The sequence below is a fragment of the Myiozetetes cayanensis genome, unplaced genomic scaffold (assembly GCF_022539395.1).
Source record: "Myiozetetes cayanensis isolate MyiCay16 unplaced genomic scaffold, myiCay2020 scf79, whole genome shotgun sequence".
Lineage (NCBI taxonomy): Eukaryota > Metazoa > Chordata > Aves > Passeriformes > Tyrannidae > Myiozetetes > Myiozetetes cayanensis.
The window spans coordinates 86759-106222 of NW_026088064.1; the positions used below are offsets into that span (position 1 = coordinate 86759).

General features: G+C 60.1%; 1 protein-coding gene across 1 annotated transcript; it reads left to right on the top strand.

Annotated features, from left to right (window-relative positions):
• The first annotated feature begins 4676 nt into the window (after positions 1-4676).
• On the top strand, positions 4677-19214 carry LOC126652365 (cysteine and histidine-rich protein 1-B-like). Its single transcript, XM_050339105.1, has 4 exons — positions 4677-4842; positions 11270-11508; positions 15512-15723; positions 18936-19214. The coding sequence occupies exons 2-4, from the start codon at positions 11288-11290 to the stop codon at positions 19211-19213; spliced, it is 711 nt and encodes a 236-aa protein (XP_050195062.1). The 5' UTR covers positions 4677-4842; positions 11270-11287; the 3' UTR covers position 19214.
• Positions 19215-19464: the final 250 nt, after the last annotated feature.

The following is a 19464-nucleotide window of genomic DNA, read 5'->3' on the forward strand; positions in this document are numbered from 1 at the left end:
GGGACATGGGGGGGATTTGGGGACATGGAGGGGACACCGGCACGGAGGGAGGCACCGGGACGGCGGGGAGACATCGGGAAAGGGGGGACACTGGGACAGGGGATATGGGATCCTGTCCCCTGTCTCAGTGATCCCTATTTCCTGATGGGGACAGGGGAGGGTAATGGGGCAGGGGACGGGGACAGACAGGGGACATGGGGACAGGAGGAGGACACCGGGACAGGGGGATGTCGGGTTTGACATGGGGACATGGGGAAAGGGGGACATAGAGGGACATGGGGACAGGGGACATGGGGACATGGGGATGACTCAGGACAGGGGGCAGGGGACAGGGACATGGGGACAGGGGGACATGGGGAGGGGACATGGGGACAGGGGGGGGACATGGGACATGGAAAGGATATATGGGGACATGGGGGGAACATGGGGACAGGGGACATGGGGACATGAGGAGACAGGACAGGGACAGGGGGACATGTGGGAGACGGGGACATGGGGGACATGGGGACATGGGGATATGGCGGGACATGGGGACATGGGATTGTACAGGAGTGGACATGGAGGACATGTGGGGATACATGAGGACAGGGGGATATGGGGACAGGGGGACATGTAGACATGACCGGGACAGGGTGGACATGGGGACATGGGGACATGGGGACTATGGAGGATATGGGACAGGGGGACATGGGGACAGGGGACAGGGGGACATGGGGACAGGGGACATGGAGACAGGGGAGGATACTAGGACTAGGGGGACATGGGGACAAGGGGAGGATACCGAGGGGGACATGGGGACATGGGAATAAGGGGACAGGGGGACATGGGGGACAGGGGGGACATGGGGACAGGGGGGATATGGGGACAGGGGGACATGGGGGACATGGGGACAGGGGGATACTGGCAGGGGATGGGGGGACATGGGGACGGGGGACATGGGGACAGGGGGATATGGGGGACAGGGGGACACCTGGGACAGGAGGTCACCGGGGAGGGACACCGGGACAGGAGGGGACATCGGGGAGAGGGAGGTCCAGGACGGGGCGGACATCGGGACAGGGAGGGCACCGACGCGTGGGGACCGTGACACGGGGGGGACACGGGGGAGGGGACACGGGAGGGCTCCGACCTCGTTGTCCCCTGCAGGACCCCGGGGTCGGGCCCCTCCCGCCATGGCAGCCGCCGGGGGGCCCTGGCACAGGTTCTGCTCTGCGTCCTCAGCCTGGGCTGTGCCCACCTAGCCAGACAGGTCTGGGGACAGCGGGGGACAGGGGGGACAGCGGGGGACAGGAGGGATGACAGCGGGGACAGCTGGGGGACAGCGGGGACGGAGGCACCTGGGGACACTGGAGGGGATGGGGGGAGAACGGGGGGACAGGAGGACCAGGGGGCACTGGGTGGGACAGCGGGGCACTGTGACCAGGGGCACTGGGGACAGCAGGAGTGAGACTGGGGACATCAGACATCGGGGGCAGCGGTGACCAGGGGCACTGGGGGTGGGGGAGGATGGTGGGGAATGGGGGTGCTAAGGCACCGTGGGGGACAGTGAGACTGGGGGACATTGGGGGACACCGGGGGGGCAAAGGGGACTGGGGGCACCTGGGGACAGGGGGCTGAGGGGACAGGGGCACATGGGGACACCGGGGAGGGGCTGGGGGCACCTGAGCACCCACACCAGGGCAGGACTCCTGGCACTGGGAGGGCCTTGCCACCCACCCATCCCATCCCATCCCATCCCATCCCATCCGCATCCCATCCCATCCCATCCCATCCCATCCCATCCCATGCCACCCACCCAGTCTCATGTCACCCATCCCATCCCATGTCACCCATCAGGTCCTATGTCACCTGTCCCATCCCGTGCCCCCCACTCCCATCACCAGCCAGTCCCATGTCACCCATCCCGCCCATCCTATCCCATCCCAATCCCATCCCATCCCATCCTCATCCCATCCCATCCCATCCCATCCCATCAATCCCATCCCAGATATCCCATCCCATGTCCCTCATGCCATGCCATGCCATGCCATGCCATCCCATCCCTTCCCATCCCATCCCATCCCATCCCATCCCATCCTGTCCCATCCCATCCCATCTCATCTCCACCCCATCCCTACCATCCATCCCATCCCATCTCCATCCCACCCCATCCCTGATCAATCCCATCCCATCCTATTCACCTCATCCCGTCCCATCTCCATCCTCATCCCATCTCCATCCCATCCCATCCCATCCCATCCCATCCCATTCCTATCTCTATCCCACTCCCACCCCACCCCATCACCTCCCACTCCCATCCCCCCAACACCCATCACCCCCTCCTCCCCAATATCCCCATATGTCCCCCTCCCCAGGTGACCGCGGGTCCCCCCGCGGGGTTCCTGCTGCAGGCTCTGGGTGCCGCCAGCGACGCCCTGGACTCCGCGTGGCCCCGCGGGGGGACCCGACCCCGCTCGGCTCGTGGGTGTCGGCCGTCAGCTGGCCCAGCCCCTGGTGGCCTTCGGCTTGCACCGGCTGAGCGGGGACGGCGCCACGGCCAACCTGCTGCTGGGGGCGGTGGTCGCGGTGGTGGTGCCGGTGGCCGCGGGGCTGCCGGCCGAGGGTCGCGCCCTGGCCGCGCGTGGGGTGCTGGTGCTCACGGCGGGCCTGGTGCTGGCGCTGGCCGCGCCACTGGCAACGCTCCGCTATGCTGGCCGCGGGGCTGCTGGCCCTGGGCGACGCCGTGCCCAACACGGGGGTCCCGTGGGTGCGGGGCGCGGCCAGCCTGGCCATGCTGCGGGCGCTGCGGGAACCGCGGCGCGGCCTCGGCCTGCGGTGACGCGGGGGGCTGGGGTAGGGCACTGCGGGGGTCCCTGGGTGGCACTTGGGGTCCCTGGGGTGGCACCCTGGGGGTCCCTGGGGTGACACCCTGGGGATCTCTGGGGTGGCACCCTGGGGGTCCCTGGGGTGGGAGGTCCCTGTCACAGCACCCTGGGGTGACACCCTGAGTGTCCCTGGGGTGGCACCCTGGGGGTCTCCTGGGGCCCTGCAGCACCCTGAGATCCCTGGGGTAGCACCCTGAGATCCCTGGGGTGGCACCCTGAGGGTCCCTGGGGTGACACCCTGGGGGTCCCTGGGGTGGGAGATCCCTGTCACAGCACCCTGGGGTGGCACCCTGCGGGTCCCTGGGGTGGAGGCTCCTGAAGAGCACCCTGGGGTGACACCCTGGGGGTCTCTGGGGTGAGGGTCCCTGTCAGAGCACCCTGGGGTGACACCATGGGGGTCCCTGGGGTGGGAGGTCCCTGTCACAGCACCCTGGGGTGACACCATGGGGGTCCCTGGTCACACAAGGGTGGGAGTCGCTGGGATGGCACCCTGGGCTGGGGGGCTGTGCGGGACCAGCGGCTCGGCCTGAATGACCAGTAAAACCAGTCAAACCAGTCAAACCAGTCCGGGGGTGTGCTGTGGTTGTGGTGGCAATGGTGGGTCCCTGAGGGGTCTCGTCACAGCACCCTGGGGTGGGGGTCCCTGGGGTGGCACTCTGGGGGTCCCAGCAGCCCCTCGGCCCGGGCTGGGAGAGCTGGGGGCACTGGTTGTACTGGAGATGGAGATACTGGGGCTGAGGGCACTGGGGGCACTGGTTGTACTGGGGCTGGGAACACTGGGACTGGAGGAGCAGTGGTTATACTGGGGCTGGGGGCACTGGGGACACTGGTTGTACTGGGAGTGGGGGAGCATTGGTCACACTGGGGCTGAGGGCACTGGGGGCACTGGTTGTACTGGGCTGGGGGGGAGACACTGGTTGTACTGGGGCTGGGGGCACTGGGGGCACTGGCTGTACCGGGGCTGGGGGCACTGGTCACACTGTGGCGGAGGGCACTGGGGGCACTGGCTGTACTGGGACTGGGGGCACTGGGACTGGAGGAGCACTGGTTGTACTGGGGCTGGGGGAGCACTGGTTGTACTGGGACTGGGGGCACTGGGACCGAGTGAGCACTGGCTGTAACTGGGGCTGGGGCACTGGGGGGCACTGGCTGTACTGGGACTGGAGGAGCACTGGTTGTACTGGGGCTGGGGGCACTGGGGGCACTGGGTGTACTGGGACTGGGGGAGCACTGGTTGTACTGGGACCAGGGGCACTGGAGGAGCACTGGTCACACCGGGGCTGAGGGCACTGGGGACACTGGGTACACGGGGGTGGATGCTGGTCCATACTGGCCTTCACTGGTCCATACTGGCCCATACTGGTCCGTACTGGGCCGCACTGGTGCCTCGTCCCCGCCCCCTCCCCGGTCCCGCCCAGGCCACGCCCCCTCCCCTCGTGACACACCCTGGCCCCGCCCCCGCCGCTGACGGCGCTGCCGTTGGAGTTCCCCCAGCCCGGCCGGCGCCGCCTCCCATTGGCCTCCTCACCCTTCGCTCCTCCTCCCGCGGGCTCCCATTGGCCGCCTGCCCCTTGTCCCCGCCCCCCGCGGGCTCCGATTGGCCGCGGCGCGGGGGGGACCCCGTGAGGGCGGCCAAGATGGCGGCGGGGTGAGGCGGCGGCGATGGCGGCGATGTCCGGGGCGGAGGAGCGCGATCCCGGCGGCGGCCCCGCCGCCTCGCCGCTCCCCCGCCGCGGCCCCCGTTGGCCCCGCGGCCCCGCTGTCGGCGGGGGCCGAGGCGGGCGGCGCCGAGGAGGCGGCGGCGCTGCTGGAGGCGGGCGCCGACCCCGACGCGCCGCCCAAGAAGCGGCTGAGGGCGGCGGGGAGCGGCCCCGGCGGGGCCGAGGGGGCGGCGGGCAGCGTGAAGCTGGAGGAGCGGCTCTACTCCGTGCTCTGCTGCACCGTCTGCCTCGACTTGCCCAAGGCCTCGGTCTACCAGGTACGGCCCGGCGCGGGGACACCCCCCGTGAGCACCGGGACACCCCCCGGGACACCGACACCCCCCGTGAGCACCGGGACACCCCCCGGGACACCGACACCCCCTAGGGACAGGGACACCCCCCGTGAGCGCCGGGACACCCCCCGGGACACCGACACCCCCCTGGGACGGGGACACCCTCGTGAGCACCGGACACCCCCCGGGACACTGACACCCCCTGGGACGGGACACCCTCGGGACAGGGACACCCCCGGGGCACTGACACCCCCGGGACACGGGACACCCTCAGGGACACCGGGACACCCTGACACTGACACGCTTCCCGGACACCGACACCCTCTGGGACAGGGACACCTCCCTAGGACAGGACACCCGGACACCGACACCACTGAGGGACAGGGACACCCTCAGGGACGGGGACACTCTCGAGCACCGGAGCACCCCGGGACACCGACACCCCCAGGACACTGACACCCCCGGCGACACTCCCCTGGGACACTGACACCCCCAGGATGGGGACACCCCCGGGACACCCCCGGACACCGACACTCCCCAGGATGGGGACACCGGACACCCCTGGGACACCGACACCCTCAGGGATGGGGACACCCGGGACACCCCTGACACCGGACACCCCGTGAGCACCGGACACCCCGTGAGCACCGGGACACCCCGGGCACCGACACCCCCTGGGACACCGACACCCCCTGGGACACCGGACACCCCTGGGACGGGGACACCCCTGGGACACCGACACCCCTCGTGGAGCACTGGGACACCCCCAGGGACACCGACACCCTCGTGAGCACCTGGGCGACACCCCCGGGACGGGGACACCCCCGGGACACCGACACCCCCAGGGACACCAGACACCCCCAGGGACAGGGACACCCTCAGGACGGGGGACACTCCCAGGCACCGACACACCTCAGGGACACTGACACCCCCAGGGACGGGGACACCCCCAGGGACACTGACACCCCCAGGGACAGGGACACCCCCGGGAGCACCGGGACACTCCCAGGACAGGGACACCCCGCAGAGATGGGGACACCCCCAGGGACAGGGACACCCCCGGGACACTGACACCCTCAGGGACACAGTGACACCCCCCGTGAGCACCGGGACACCCCCCGGGACGGGGACACCCCCTCGGGACGGGGACACCTCTCAGGGACGGGGACACCCCCGTGAGCACCGGGACACCCCGGGACACCGAGACCCCCAGGGACGGGGGACACCCCTCAGGGACAGGGACACCCCCGGGCACCGGACACCCCCAGGGATGGGGACACCCCGGGACACCCCCGGGACACCGACACCCCCGTGAGCACCGGGACACCCCCGGGCACCGACACCTCCAGGGACGGGGACACCCGCAGGACACCCCCAGGACAGGGACACCCCCTGGGACACCGGACACCCCCCGACGGGACACCCCGGACACCGACACCCTCCCGGGACGGGGACACCCCCGGGACACCGACACTTCCCCGGGACAGGGACACCCCCGTGAGCACCGGGACACCCCCGGGACACCGGACACCCCTCAGGGACGGGGACACCCCCCGGGACGGGGACACCCCCTGGGACACCGACACCCCCCCGGGGCACCGGACACCCCTCAGGGACAGGGACACCCCCGGGACGGGGACACCCCCCGTGAGCACCGGGACACCCCCAGGACACCGACACCCCAGGGATGGGGACACCCCGTGAGCACCGGACACCTCAGGGACACCCGACACCCCCGGGACACCGACACCCCGGGACACCGGACACCCCCGTGAGCACCGGGACACCCCCTAGGGACAGGGACACCCCCAGGGACGGGGACACCCCCCGTGAGCACCGGGACACCCCCCAGGGACAGGGACACCCCCCTGGGACACCGACACCCTCAGGGGACACAGTGACACCCCCTGGGGACAGTGACACCCCCCCCCGGGGCCTCCTCAGTCACCCCCAGGACCATCAGTCCCCACCTTCAGGGTCCCCCTGTGCCCTTATGGGCCACTAAACCCACCCCTGTGGCCTCCAAGTGCCCCCCTGGGGACACGGGGACAACCCCCCAGAGTCACCAGTACCCCCCCAGGACATCCGTGTCCCCTCGTGGGCCACTAAACCCCCCCCTGGGGCAACCAGCACCCCCCACCTGGGGTCTTCTTGTCATCTCGTGGGCCACTAAACACCCCCCAGGGCCTCCAACCCCCCCCAGTCCCCTCATGGGCCACTAAACCCCCCCCCAGTCCCCTCATGGGCCACTAAACACCTCCCCAGGGCCACCAACCCCCAGTGCCCTCATGGGCCACTAAACACCCCCAGGGCCACCAACCCCCAGTGCCTCATGGGCCACTAAACACCCCCAGGGCCACCAACTCATGGGCCACTAACACTCCCAGGCCACCAACCCCCAGTGCCCTCATGGGCCACTAAACACCCCCCCAGGGCCACCAACAGACCCCCCCTTGTGTCACCCCCCACACTGGGGGGGTTCAGGTTCCCCCCCATAATTTGGGGACTTTGGGGTCCCCCCCAGTGACCCCAGGGGGGAGCGGCTTCCCCCTCACTCCCAGTTCATCCCAGTTTGTCCCAGTCCAGAGGAACAGGAATTTAACTGGGAGGGGGAGGGAATTCCCATCAGGAGGCACCCCTGGAATGGGATCCTCCGGATCCAGGAGCAGAGCTCGGGAATGGGGGGGGTCCATCCTTCATCCCCCCCTTCATCCCCCCCTCCTCTTCCTCCTCCGTCCTGGGGTGGGACCCGGGCTGTGATTAACCCTGGGATATAATTAAATTTGGGGTTTAATTAAAGCCGGGAGCGGCTGTAATTAACGCTGGGCCAGCTCCGAGGGGTCGCTCTGCCGGCATTCCCTGTTTTTTTTGGTTTTTTTTTTGGGGATTCCCAACCTTTTCTTGGCGTTTCTCTTCTCTTTTGGAGGGATTCCCATCCCTTTGGAGGGATTCCCATCCTTTTTTTTTTTCGTGGTTCCCATCCTTTTTTTTATGGGATTTTTAACGGGACAAGGCAGAGCCTCGCCGGGATCCCACAGGAATTGGAGCTGGACGCTCCCAGCGAAGCCATTCCCGGTATTCCCAGCGTGGAATCCCCGTGGTGAGACGGGGTTGAATTCCCAGCCCGGCGCAGGGAAAATCCCAAACCCTTGGGAAAGCAGGAACAATGGACGTCCTGGCTCAGCAGATCCCGCACTAATCCCTGTGGCAGGGCCAGGCCTTTCCCATCCCGCCCAGGATTAAAGCTGGATCCGGATCCGGCGCCACTGGAGCGCTCCCGGTTATCCCAGCGGCTGGAATTTGGGATGGGACCCCCCCTGGAAGCTGCTGGCTCGTCCCGGAGCTCGTTCCAGCTCGGAGAGCTCCGACCCCACAGCGGATCAAGGGAAGGATTTTCCCCACTGGAGATTCCCAATCCATCAGGAACAGCCACGGGTGATCCACAGGGAGCAGAGATCCGGCTGTTCCTGCCCGAAGCAGAAACTCCCGAGGGATGCAGAGGGATCTTCACGGAAGGTTTTGTGGGATACACCATTCCAGGACATCACCCTTGGGAAAATCCGGAAAATCCTGGCTGTTTGCGCTCTGGGGCCGCTCCTTCCTGCTGGGATTTGGGATGGATGGATGGATGGATTGGGATCATCCTGGCTCCGTGTCCTCGGCACCGCTGGAAACGCCTCCCAGACTGATTTTTGCCCCGGAACGGGGAATTTTCCGGAGCGTGCCGGCGGGATCCGGCGATCCTGCGGGGAATCCGGCGTCGACCCGCTCTGATAGCCCGGCTCCCAACGGGAATGGAGGGGAATAAAACAGCTTAGCCTGGCCCTGCTGACGCCTTGGGCTCCTCCGGAATCGCCGATCCCAGCGTTCCGAGCCCTCGGAGCCGCTCGGCTGCCCCCACGGGCCTTTTCCCTCGGGAGCCGGAGCTGATCCAGCTCATCCCATGGAATCTGGGGGGGGTCTCAGCTCCAGGGAACGTTCCAGCCTTTGGGATCCAGGGACTTTGGGAAGGTTTTTTTTTATCCCCCCTTTTTTTGGTGTCATTCCCATCTGTTCCACCCTGGGCTCCTCCGGAATCCCCAATCCCGGCGTTCCGAGCCCTCGGAGCCGCTCGGCTCCCCCCACGGGCCTTTTCCCTCGGGAGCCGGAGCTGATCCAGCTCATCCCGTGGAATCTGGGGGGGGTCTCAGCTCCAGGGAACGTTCCAGCCTTTGGGATCCTTTGGGATCCAGGGACTTTGGGAAGCTTTTTTTTATCCCCCCTTTTTTTGGTGCCGTTCCCGTCTGTTCCACCCTGGGGGGTTCAGTGCTGTTTGTTGGGGGGTGTTTCCCGGGATACCCCCCGATCCCATGGGATTGTGGGGGCTTTTCCATGCACAGGGATTGCATTCCTGTGGGATGTCGGGAGAGCAGAGGAGGGAATGATGTTAGGGATATAATTATAAATATTAGGGATAGGTAATCATAATCATAGTATCATATATATGATGATAATCATAAAATATTAGGACTAGATAACCATAAATATTAGGAAAGATAATTGTAAATATTAGCAATAGATAATCGTAAATATTAGGGCTAGATAATCATAAATGTTAGGAATAGATAATTATAAATATTAGGAATAGATAATCATAAATATTAGGAATTGATAATCATAAATATTAGGAATAGATAATCATAAATATTAGGAATAGATAATCACAAATATTAGGAATAGATAATCGTAAATATTAGGACTAGATAATAGTAAATATTAGGAACAGATAATCACAAATATTAGGAATAGATAATCGTAAATATTAGGAATAGATAATAGTAAATATTAGGAATAGATAATCAGTAAATATTAGGAGTAGATAATCATAAATATTAGGAATAGATAATCGTAAATATTAGGAACAGATAATCATAAATATTAGGACTAGATAATCGTAAATATTAGGAATAGAGAATCGTAAATATTAGGAACAGATAATCATAAATATTAGGACTAGATAATAATAAATATTAGGAATAGAGAATCGTAAATATTAGGAATAGATAATTGTAAATATTAGGACTAGATAATCACAAATATTACAAATAGATAATCATAAATATTAGGAACAGATAATAATAAATATTAGGAATAGATAATAAAAATTAGGAATAAATAATAATCAATGCTGGGTATCAATAATAATAAATATTAGGAGTAGATAAGCATTAGGAAGAAGTAATAAGCATTTGGAATAAGTAATAGTAGTAATAAATGTTAAGGATAGATAATTATAAGTGTTAGGAATAAATATTAAGTATTAGGTATAAACAATAAGTATTAGGAATAAATAATAATAAATAGTAGGAATAGGTAATTGTAAGTGTTAGGAATAGCTAATAAGTATTAGGAATAAATAAGTATTAGGTATAAGTAATAAATATTAGGAATAAGTAATAATAGATGTTAGGAATAACCATAAGTGTTAGATATGAGATAAATATTAGTTTTAAATAAGAAATCACTAGGAATATGGGGTTAATATTAGGAATAAATAATAAGTATCAGCAATGAATAATAATGAATATTAGGAACGGATACTGGGGGTAAATATTGGGAGTAAACACTAGGAACAAATGTTAAGAATAAACACTAGGAATAAAACATTAAATACTGGGAGTAAATGTGAAGAATAAATATTAGGAACAAATACTAGGGACAAAACAAATACTAGGGACAAAACAAATACTAGGGATAAAACAAATACTAGGGATAAAACAAATACTAGGGACAAATATTAAGAATAAATAGGGATGAACCCCAGGAGTGTCCCAGCCCAACTCCCTGGAGGAGCAGCCCCCTGTGCAGCCCAGACAGGGCACCCTGGGGGGGTTTCCTGGACGAGCAGCACCCCAAATCCTCCTCCCCTGCCCTGGAACAGCCCCTCAATCACCCCAAATCCTCCTCCCCTCACCCCAAATCCTCCTCCCCTCCCTCACCCCAAATCCTCCTCCCCTCCCTCACCCCAAATCCTCCTCCCCTCCCTGGAGCAGCCCCTCCCTCACCCCAAATCCTCCTTCCCCTCACCCCAAATCCTCCTCCCCTCCCTCACCCCAAATCCTCCTCCCCTCCCTCACCCCAAATCCTCCTCCCCTGCCCTGGAACAGCCCTCCCTCACCCCAAATCCTCCTCCCTCCCTCACCCAATCCTCCTCCCTGCCCTGAACAGCCCCTCCCTCACCCCAAATCCTCCTCCCTCCTCACCCCAAATCCTCCTCCCCTCCCTCACCCCAAATCCTCCTCCCCTCACTGATCCCAAATCCTCCTCCCCTCCCTCACCCCAATCCTCCCCTCCTCTCCCCCGCCGTGAATTCCCCGCTCCCCCTCCGGGATTCCCGGTGGGCTCACTCTGAGCTCCATCCCCCTGTCCCCAGTGCACCAACGGGCACCTGATGTGCGCCGGCTGCTTCATCCACCTGCTGGCGGACGCGCGGCTCAAGGAGGAGCAGGCCACGTGCCCCAACTGCCGCTGCGAGATCAGCAAGAGCCTGTGCTGCCGCAACCTGGCCGTGGAGAAGGCGGTCAGCGAGCTGCCCTCCGAGTGCGGCTTCTGCGCGCAGCAGTTCCCGCGCTCCCTGCTCGAGAGGCACCAGAAGGAGGAGTGCCAGGACCGGTGAGGGGCCGGGGGAGGTGGGGGGGGGTCGGAAATTCCTACCCGGTGGGTCCTTGGGAAGTGGTAGAGAGGTTTGGGAAAGGACAGCACGTTGTCCTTGGAGCCACGTTGAAATCCAGCAATTCCAGTGCCCCCTGGAGCCACTGGCACAGGGGGTTCCCCTTCCAGAGTTCCTCCCTGGTGGGTCCTTGGGAAGCGGTAGAGAGGTTTGGGAAAGGACAGCGCGTTGTCCTGGGAGCTGCGTTGGCATCCAGCATTCCAGTGCCCCCTGGAGCCACTGGCACAGGGGGTTCACACCTCAAAATTCCTCCCTGGTGGGTCCTTGGGAAGCGGTAGAGAGGTTTGGGAAAGGACAGCGTGTTATCCTGGGAGCTGCGTTGGCATCCAGCATTCCAGTGCCCCCTGGAGCCACTGACACAGGGGGTTCCCCCTGGAGCCTTCCCATTCCAGAATTCCTCCCTGGTGGGTCCTTGGGAAGCGGTAGAGAGGTTTGGGAAAGGACAGCGCGTTGTTCTTGGAGCCACGTTGGCATCCAGCATTCCAGTGCCCCCTGGAGCCACTGACACAGGGGGTTCACACCCCAGAATTCCTCCCTGGTGGGATCCCACTCCTTGGGAAGCTCTGAGCCATCTTCACAGTCGTGGCAAGGCCAGTTCCCTCTCCAGCCCCTGGCACAGGGTCTTCCCATCCCAAAATTCCTCCCTGGTGGGATCCCAACTCCTTGGGAAGTGGTAGAGAGGTTTGGGAAAGGACAGCACATTGTCCTTGGAGCCGCGTTGGCATCCAGCATTCCAATGCCCCCTGGAGCCACTGGCACAGGGGGTTCCCCTTCCAAAATTCGTCTCCCGGTGGGTCCTTGGGAAGCAGTAGAGAGGTTTGGGAAAGGACAGCGTGTTATCCTGGGAGCTGCGTTGGCATCCAGCATTCCAGTACCCCCTCAAGCCACTGACACGGGGTGTTTCCACCTCAAAATTCCTCCCTGGTGGGTCCTTGGGAAGTAGTAGAGGTTTGGGAAAGGACAGCGCCTTGTCCTGGGAGCCACGTTGAAATCCAGCATTCCAGTGCCCCCTGGAGCCACTGCCCCCAAAATTCCTCCCTGGTGAGTCCTTGGGAAGCAGTAGAGGTTTGGGAAAGGACAGCACGTTGTCCTTGGAGCCATTTCATTCCAGAATTCCTCCCTGGTGGGTCCTTGGGAAGCAGTAGAGGTTTGGGAAAGGACAGCGCGTTGTCCTGGGAGCCACGTTGGCATCCGGCATTCCCATGACCCCTTGAGCCACTGCCCCCAAAATGCCTCCCTGGTGGGTCCTTGGGAAGCAGTAGAGAGGTTTGGGAAAGGACAGCGCGTTGTCCTTGGAGCCACGTTGGCATCCGGCATTCCAGTGCCCCCTGGAGCCACTGGCACAGGGGGTTCCCCCTGGAGCCTTCCCATTCCAGAGTTCCTCCCTGGGGGGATCCCACCTCCTTGGGAAGCAGTAGAGGTTTGGGAAAGGACAACACGTTCTTCTTGGAGCCACCTTGGCATCCAGCATTCCAGTGCCCCCTGGAGCCACTGGCACAGGGGGTTCCCCTTCCAAAATTCCTCCCTGGTGGGATCCCACCTCCTTGGGAAGCAATAGAGGTTTGGGAAAGGACAGCGCCTTGTCCTTGGGAGCCACGTTGGCATCCAGCATTCCCATGCCCCCTGGAGCCACTGGCACAGGATGTTCCCACCCCAGAATTCCTCCCTGGTGGGATCCCACTCCTTGGGAAGCTCTGAGCCATCTTCACAGTCGTGGCAAGGCCAGTTCCCTCTCCAGCCCCTGGCACAGGGTCTTCCCACCCCAAAATTCTCCCTTGGCATCATCCCACCTCCTTGGGAAGTGATGGAGCCAGCTCTGGAGTCCTGGCAAAGGCAGCTCCTCCCCTAGCCCCTGGCACAGGGTCTTCCCACCCCAAAATTCTCCCTTGGCATCATCCCACCTCCTTGGGAAGCGCTGGAAGTCTGGGAGAGGCCACGGAGCCACGTTGGCATCCAGCAGAATCCCCTGGTTGTCCTTCCCTCCTTTCCAGTGCCCACGTCCTGCCGTGCCGGGTTGGCATCTCCCATGGGAATCCATCACACTCCAGCTGTGCCACTGATGGTTTTCCATGTCTCTCCCAGATCTTCCAGCCTTGCTGTGCCACTGATGGTTTTCCACGTCTCTCCCATGTTTCCCAGACTTACTGCTAGATCCGGCTGCCACTGATGGTTTTCCATGTCTCTCCCAGATTCCCAAGCCATGCTGTGCCACTGATGGTTTTCCACGTCTCTCCCAGATCTTCCAGCCTTGCTTTTGGATCCGACTGTGCCACTGATGGTTTTCCATGTCTCTCCCAGATTCCCAAACCTTACTGTGCCACTGATGGTTTTCCATGTCTCTCCCAGATTCCCAAACCTTACTGTGCCACTGGTTGTTTTCCACGCCTCTCCCAGATTCCCAAACCTTACTGTGCCACTGGTGCTTTTCCATGTCTCTCCCAGATTCCCAAGCCTTGCTGTGCCACTGATGGTTTTCCACGTCTCTCCCGTGTTTCCCAGTCTTACTGCTAGATCCAACTGCCACTGATGGTTTTCCATGTCTCTCCCAGATCTTCCAGCCTTACTGCACCACTGATGGTTTTCCATGTCTCTCCCAGATTCCCAAACCTTACTGCACCACTGATGTTTTTCCATGTCCCTCCCAGATTCCCAAACCTTGCTGTGCCACTGATGGTTTTCCATGTCTCTCCCAGATTCCCAAACCTTACTGTGCCACTGATGGTTTTCCATGTCTCTCCCAGATTCCCAAACCTTACTGTGCCACTGATGGTTTTCCATGTCTCTCCCAGATTCCCAAGCCTTACTGTGCCACTGATGGTTTTCCATGTCTCTCCCAGATTCCCAAACCTTACTGTGCCACTGATGGTTTTCCATGTCCCTCCCAGATTCCCAAACCTTACTGTGCCACTGATGGTTTTCCATGTCTCTCCCAGATTCCCAAGCCTTGCTGTGCCACTGATGGTTTTCCATGTCTCTCCCGTGTTTCCCAGTCTTACTGCTAGATCCAACTGCCACTGATGGTTTTCCATGTCTCTCCCAGATCTTCCAGCCTTACTGCACCACTGATGGTTTTCCATGTCTCTCCCAGATTCCCAAACCTTACTGCACCACTGATGTTTTTCCATGTCCCTCCCAGATTCCCAAGCCTTGCTGTGCTATTGATGGTTTTCCATGTCCCTCCCAGATTCCCAAACCTTGCTGTGCCACTGATGGTTTTCCATGTCCCTCCCAGATTCCCAAGCCATGCTGCACCACTGATGGTTTTCCACATCTCTCCCAGATTCCCAAACCTTGCTTTTGCATCCAGCTGCACCACTGATGGTTTTCCATGTCCCTCCCAGATTCCCAAGCCATGCTGTGCCACTGATGGTTTTCCATGTCTCTCCCAGATTCCCAAACCTTGCTGTGCCACTGATGGTTTTCCATGTCTCTCCCAGATTCCCAAACCTTGCTGTGCCACTGATGGTTTTCCACATCTCTCCCAGATTCCCAAACCTTGCTGCACCACTGATGGTTTTCCATGTCTCTCCCATGTTTCCCAGTCTTACTGCTAGATCCCACTGCCACTGATGGTTTTCCATGTCTCTCCCAGATTCCCAAGCCTTGCTGTGCCACTGATGGTTTTCCATGTCCCTCCCAGATTCCCAAACCATGCTGTGCCACTGATGGTTTTCCACATCTCTCCCAGATTCCCAAACCATGCTGTGCCACTGATGGTTTTCCATGTCTCTCCCAGATTCCCAAGCCTTGCATTGCATCCAGCTGCACCACTGATGGTTTTCCATGTCCCTCCCAGATTCCCAAGCCATGCTGTGCCACTGGTTGTTTTCCACGCCTCTCCCACCATCCCAGCCTTGTTTCTGGGCCCCCTCCTCCCCTCCCTGTGCGTTCCCAGCCGTGTTCCCCCCGATCCGTGACGGTGTTCCGCGTGTTCCCGTTGCCCAGGGTGACGCAGTGCAAGTACAAGCGGATCGGGTGCCCCTGGCAGGGCCCGTACCACGAGCTGACGGTGCACGAGGCCGAGTGCACCCACCCCACCAAAACCGGCAACGAGCTCATGGAGATCCTGGACGAGATGGACCAAACGAGGAAGAAGGAGATGCAGCTCTACAACAGCATCTTCAGCCTGCTCAGCTTCGAGAAGATCGGATACACAGGTACCGGCGGTCCCGGCGTTCCCGGTGTCACCACGGCCGGGGGAGGAAGTTTTGCCTTCCCACCACAGCCCCCGGCAGTTCCCGGGGGCTCCTCACCCCCTTCCCGCCATTCCCACTCTGCCAGAGGGGTTTCCAGTCCCAATCCCACTCTGCCAGAGGGTTTCCAGTCCCAATCCCGCTCTGCCAGAGGGGTTTCCAGTCCCAATCCCGCTCTGCCAGAGGGGTTTCCAGTCCCATTCCTGCTCTGCCAGAGGGGTTTCCAGTCCCAATCCCACTGTGCCAGAGGGGTTTCCAGTCCCAATCCCACTCTGCCAGAGGGGTTTCCAGTCCCAATCCCATTCCTGCTCTGCCAGAGGGGTTTCCAGTCCCAATCCCGCTCTGCCAGAGGGGTTTCCAATCCAGTCCCAATCCCACTCTGCCAGAGGGGTTTCCAGTCCCAATCCCATTCCCACTCTCCCAGAGGGGTTTCCAGTCCCAATCCCGCTCTGCCAGAGGGGTTTCCAGTCCCAATCCCGCTCTGCCAGAGGGGTTTCCAGTCCCATTCCCACTCTGCCAGAGGGGTTTCCAGTCCCAATCCCAATCCCGCTCTGCCAGAGGGGTTTCCAATCCCAATCCCGCTCTGCCAGAGGGGTTTCCAGTCCCAATCCCAATCCCGCTCTGCCAGAGGGGTTTCCAGTCCCAATCCCAATTCCACTCTGCCAGAGGGGTTTCCAGTCCCAATCCCGCTCTGCCAGAGGGGTTTCCAGTCCCAATCCCAATTCCACTCTGCCAGAGGGGTTTCCAGTCCCAATCCCGCTCTGCCAGAGGGGTTTCCAATCTCAATCCCAATCCCACTCTGCCAGAGGGGTTTCCAGTCCCAATCCCACTCTGCCAGAGGGGTTTCCAGTCCCATCCCAATCCCAATCCCGCTCTGCCAGAGGGGTTTCCAATCCCAATCCCACTCTGCCAGAGGGGTTTCCAGTCCCAATCCCGCTCTGCCAGAGGGGTTTCCAGTCCCAATCCCGCTCTGCCAGAGGGGTTTCCAATCCCAATCCCAATCCCACTCTCCCAGAGGGGTTTCCAGTCCCAATCCCAATCCTGCTCTGCCAGAGGGGTTTCCAATCCCAATCCCAATCCCAATCCCACTCTGCCAGAGGGTTTCCAGTCCCAATCCCATTCCCACTCTGCCAGAGGAGTTTCCAATCCCAATCCCGCTCTGCCAGAGGGGTTTCCAGTCCCAATCCCAATCCCACTCTCCCAGGGGGGTTTCCAATCCCAATCCCAATCCCGCTCTGCCAGAGGGGTTTCCAGTCCCAATCCCACTCTGCCAGAGGGTTTCCAGTCCCAATCCCATTCCCACTCTGCCAGAGGGGTTTCCAGTCCCAATCCCGCTCTGCCAGAGGGGTTTCCAGTCCCAATCCCGCTCTGCCAGAGGGGTTTCCAATCCCAATCCCAATCCCACTCTGCCAGAGGGGTTTCCAGTCCCAATCCCGCTCTGCCAGAGGGGTTTCCAGTCCCATCCCAATCCCGCTCTGCCAGAGGGGTTTCCAATCCCAATCCCACTCTGCCAGAGGGGTTTCCAGTCCCATCCCAATCCCACTCTGCCAGAGGGGTTTCCAGTCCCAATCCCACTCTGCCAGAGGGGTTTCCAGTCCCAATCCCGCTCTGCCAGAGGGTTTTCCAGTCCCAATCCCGCTCTGCCAGAGGGTTTTCCAGTCCCAATCCCGCTCTGCCAGAGGGGTTTCCAGTCCCAATCCCGCTCTGCCAGAGGGGTTTCCAGTCCCAATCCCAATCCTGCTCTGCCAGAGGGGTTTCCAGTCCTATTCCCGCTGTGCCAGAGGGGTTTCCAGTCCCAATCCCAATCCCACTCTCCCAGAGGGGTTTCCAATCCCAATCCCGCTCTGCCAGAGGGGTTTCCAATCCCAATCCCACTCTGCCAGAGGGGTTTCCAATCCCAATCCCACTCTGCCAGAGGGGTTTCCAGTCCCAATCCCACTCTACCAGAGGGGTTTCCAGTCCCAATCCCAATCCCGCTCTGCCAGAGGAGTTTCCAGTCCCAGTCCCACTCTGCCAGAGGGGTTTCCAGTCCCAATCCCAATCCCGCTCTGCCAGAGGGGTTTCCAGTCCCAATCCCGCTCAGTAGTTGTGGTTGGGCCGGTTTGATCCAGGCAGGGAGGGAAGTTGGGATTTCTCTTGGAATGCTGGGGGTAAATCCCTGGTTTGAACCAGGAGCTGGGTTTAAAAACAGGAAGATAAACAGAGAAGGAAATTGGAATGTTGTAGGATCCTGGGAAAGCCTGGTGGGAGCCGTTGGGGGTTCCTGGAATGTTTTAGGACCTCGCTGAGTCCCTCTGGGATCTGGGAATGGTTCCTGGAATGTTTTAGGACCCAAGTGAGTCCCTCTGGGATCTGGGAATGGTTCCTGGAATGTTTTAGGACCCCACTGAGTCCCTCTGGGACCTGGGAATGATTCCTGGAACGTTGTAGGACCCCAATGAGTCTATTGCTGGTTCCTGGAACGTTTTAGGACCCCAATGAGTCCCTTTGGGATCCCCTCCACCCTTCCATTCCTGGAATGTTTTAGGACCCCACTGAGTCCCTCTGGGATCTGGGAATGGTTCCTGGAATGTTTTAGGACCCCAATGAGTCCCTCTGGGATCTGGGAATGGTTCCTGGAATGTTGTAGGACCCCACTGAGTCTGTCACTGGTTCCTGGAACGTTTCAGGACCCCGCTGAGCCCCTCTGGGATCTGTTGCTGGTTCCTGGAACGTTTTAGGACCCCGCTGAGTCTGTCACCGGTTCCTGGAATGCTGTTGGCCACGACAAACCCTTCCCTGCCCCGTTGGGATCTCCCTCACCCCCAGTCTCCATAGCAGGTTCCTGGAATGCTGTTAGGACCGCGGCAAACTCTGATCCCTGTCCCCGTTGGGACCTCCCTCACCCCTCAGCCTCGTAGCAGGTTCCTGGAATGCTGTTAGGACCACGACAAGCCCTTGGACCTGCTGCCTCGTTGGGATGTCCACTCACCCCCAGCTCCGTAGCATGGTTCCTGGAATGCTGTTGGACCCCGACAAACCCTGTCCCTGTCCTGGACTGTTGGGACCCGTGATCCCTCACCCCTAGTTTCAGACCCCGCTAGTCCCTCCTTGGGTGGGGGTCGGGAGTGAGGGCTCCAGTGAGGTGGTGTGGGTGCCCCAAAGTCCCCCCTGCCACCCGTTTCTCGTGTCCCCAGAGGTGCAGTTCCGCCCGTACCTGCACCGACGACTTCATCACGCGGCTGTACTACGAGACGCCGCGCCTCACCGTCCTCAACCAGACCTGGGTGCTCAAGGCGCGGGTCAACGACTCGGAGAGGAACCCCAACCTGTCGTGCAAGCGCACGCTCTCCTTCCAGCTCATCCTCAAGAGCAAGATCAACTCCCCCATGGAATGCTCCTTCCTGCTGCTCGAGGGGCCCTACGACGACGTGAAGATCAACCCCGTCATCTACCACTTCGTCTTCAGCAATGAGAACAACTGAGTCGACTCTGGGACCCTGCCCATCAGTCTGCCCATCGTCGACTCGGTGGAGTGTAACAAACTGCTGGCGGCCAAAAACATCAACCTCCGGCTTTTTATATTCCAAATCCAAAAATGAGACTGGGAAAAAACAAAATAATAAAAAAAAAAGGACCCCCTCGGATCCTCCCTCCCTTTTCCCCCCTTTCCCCTTTTCCCCTCCCCACCCATCCCACCCCACCTCGGAGAACGGCTGGGACGCA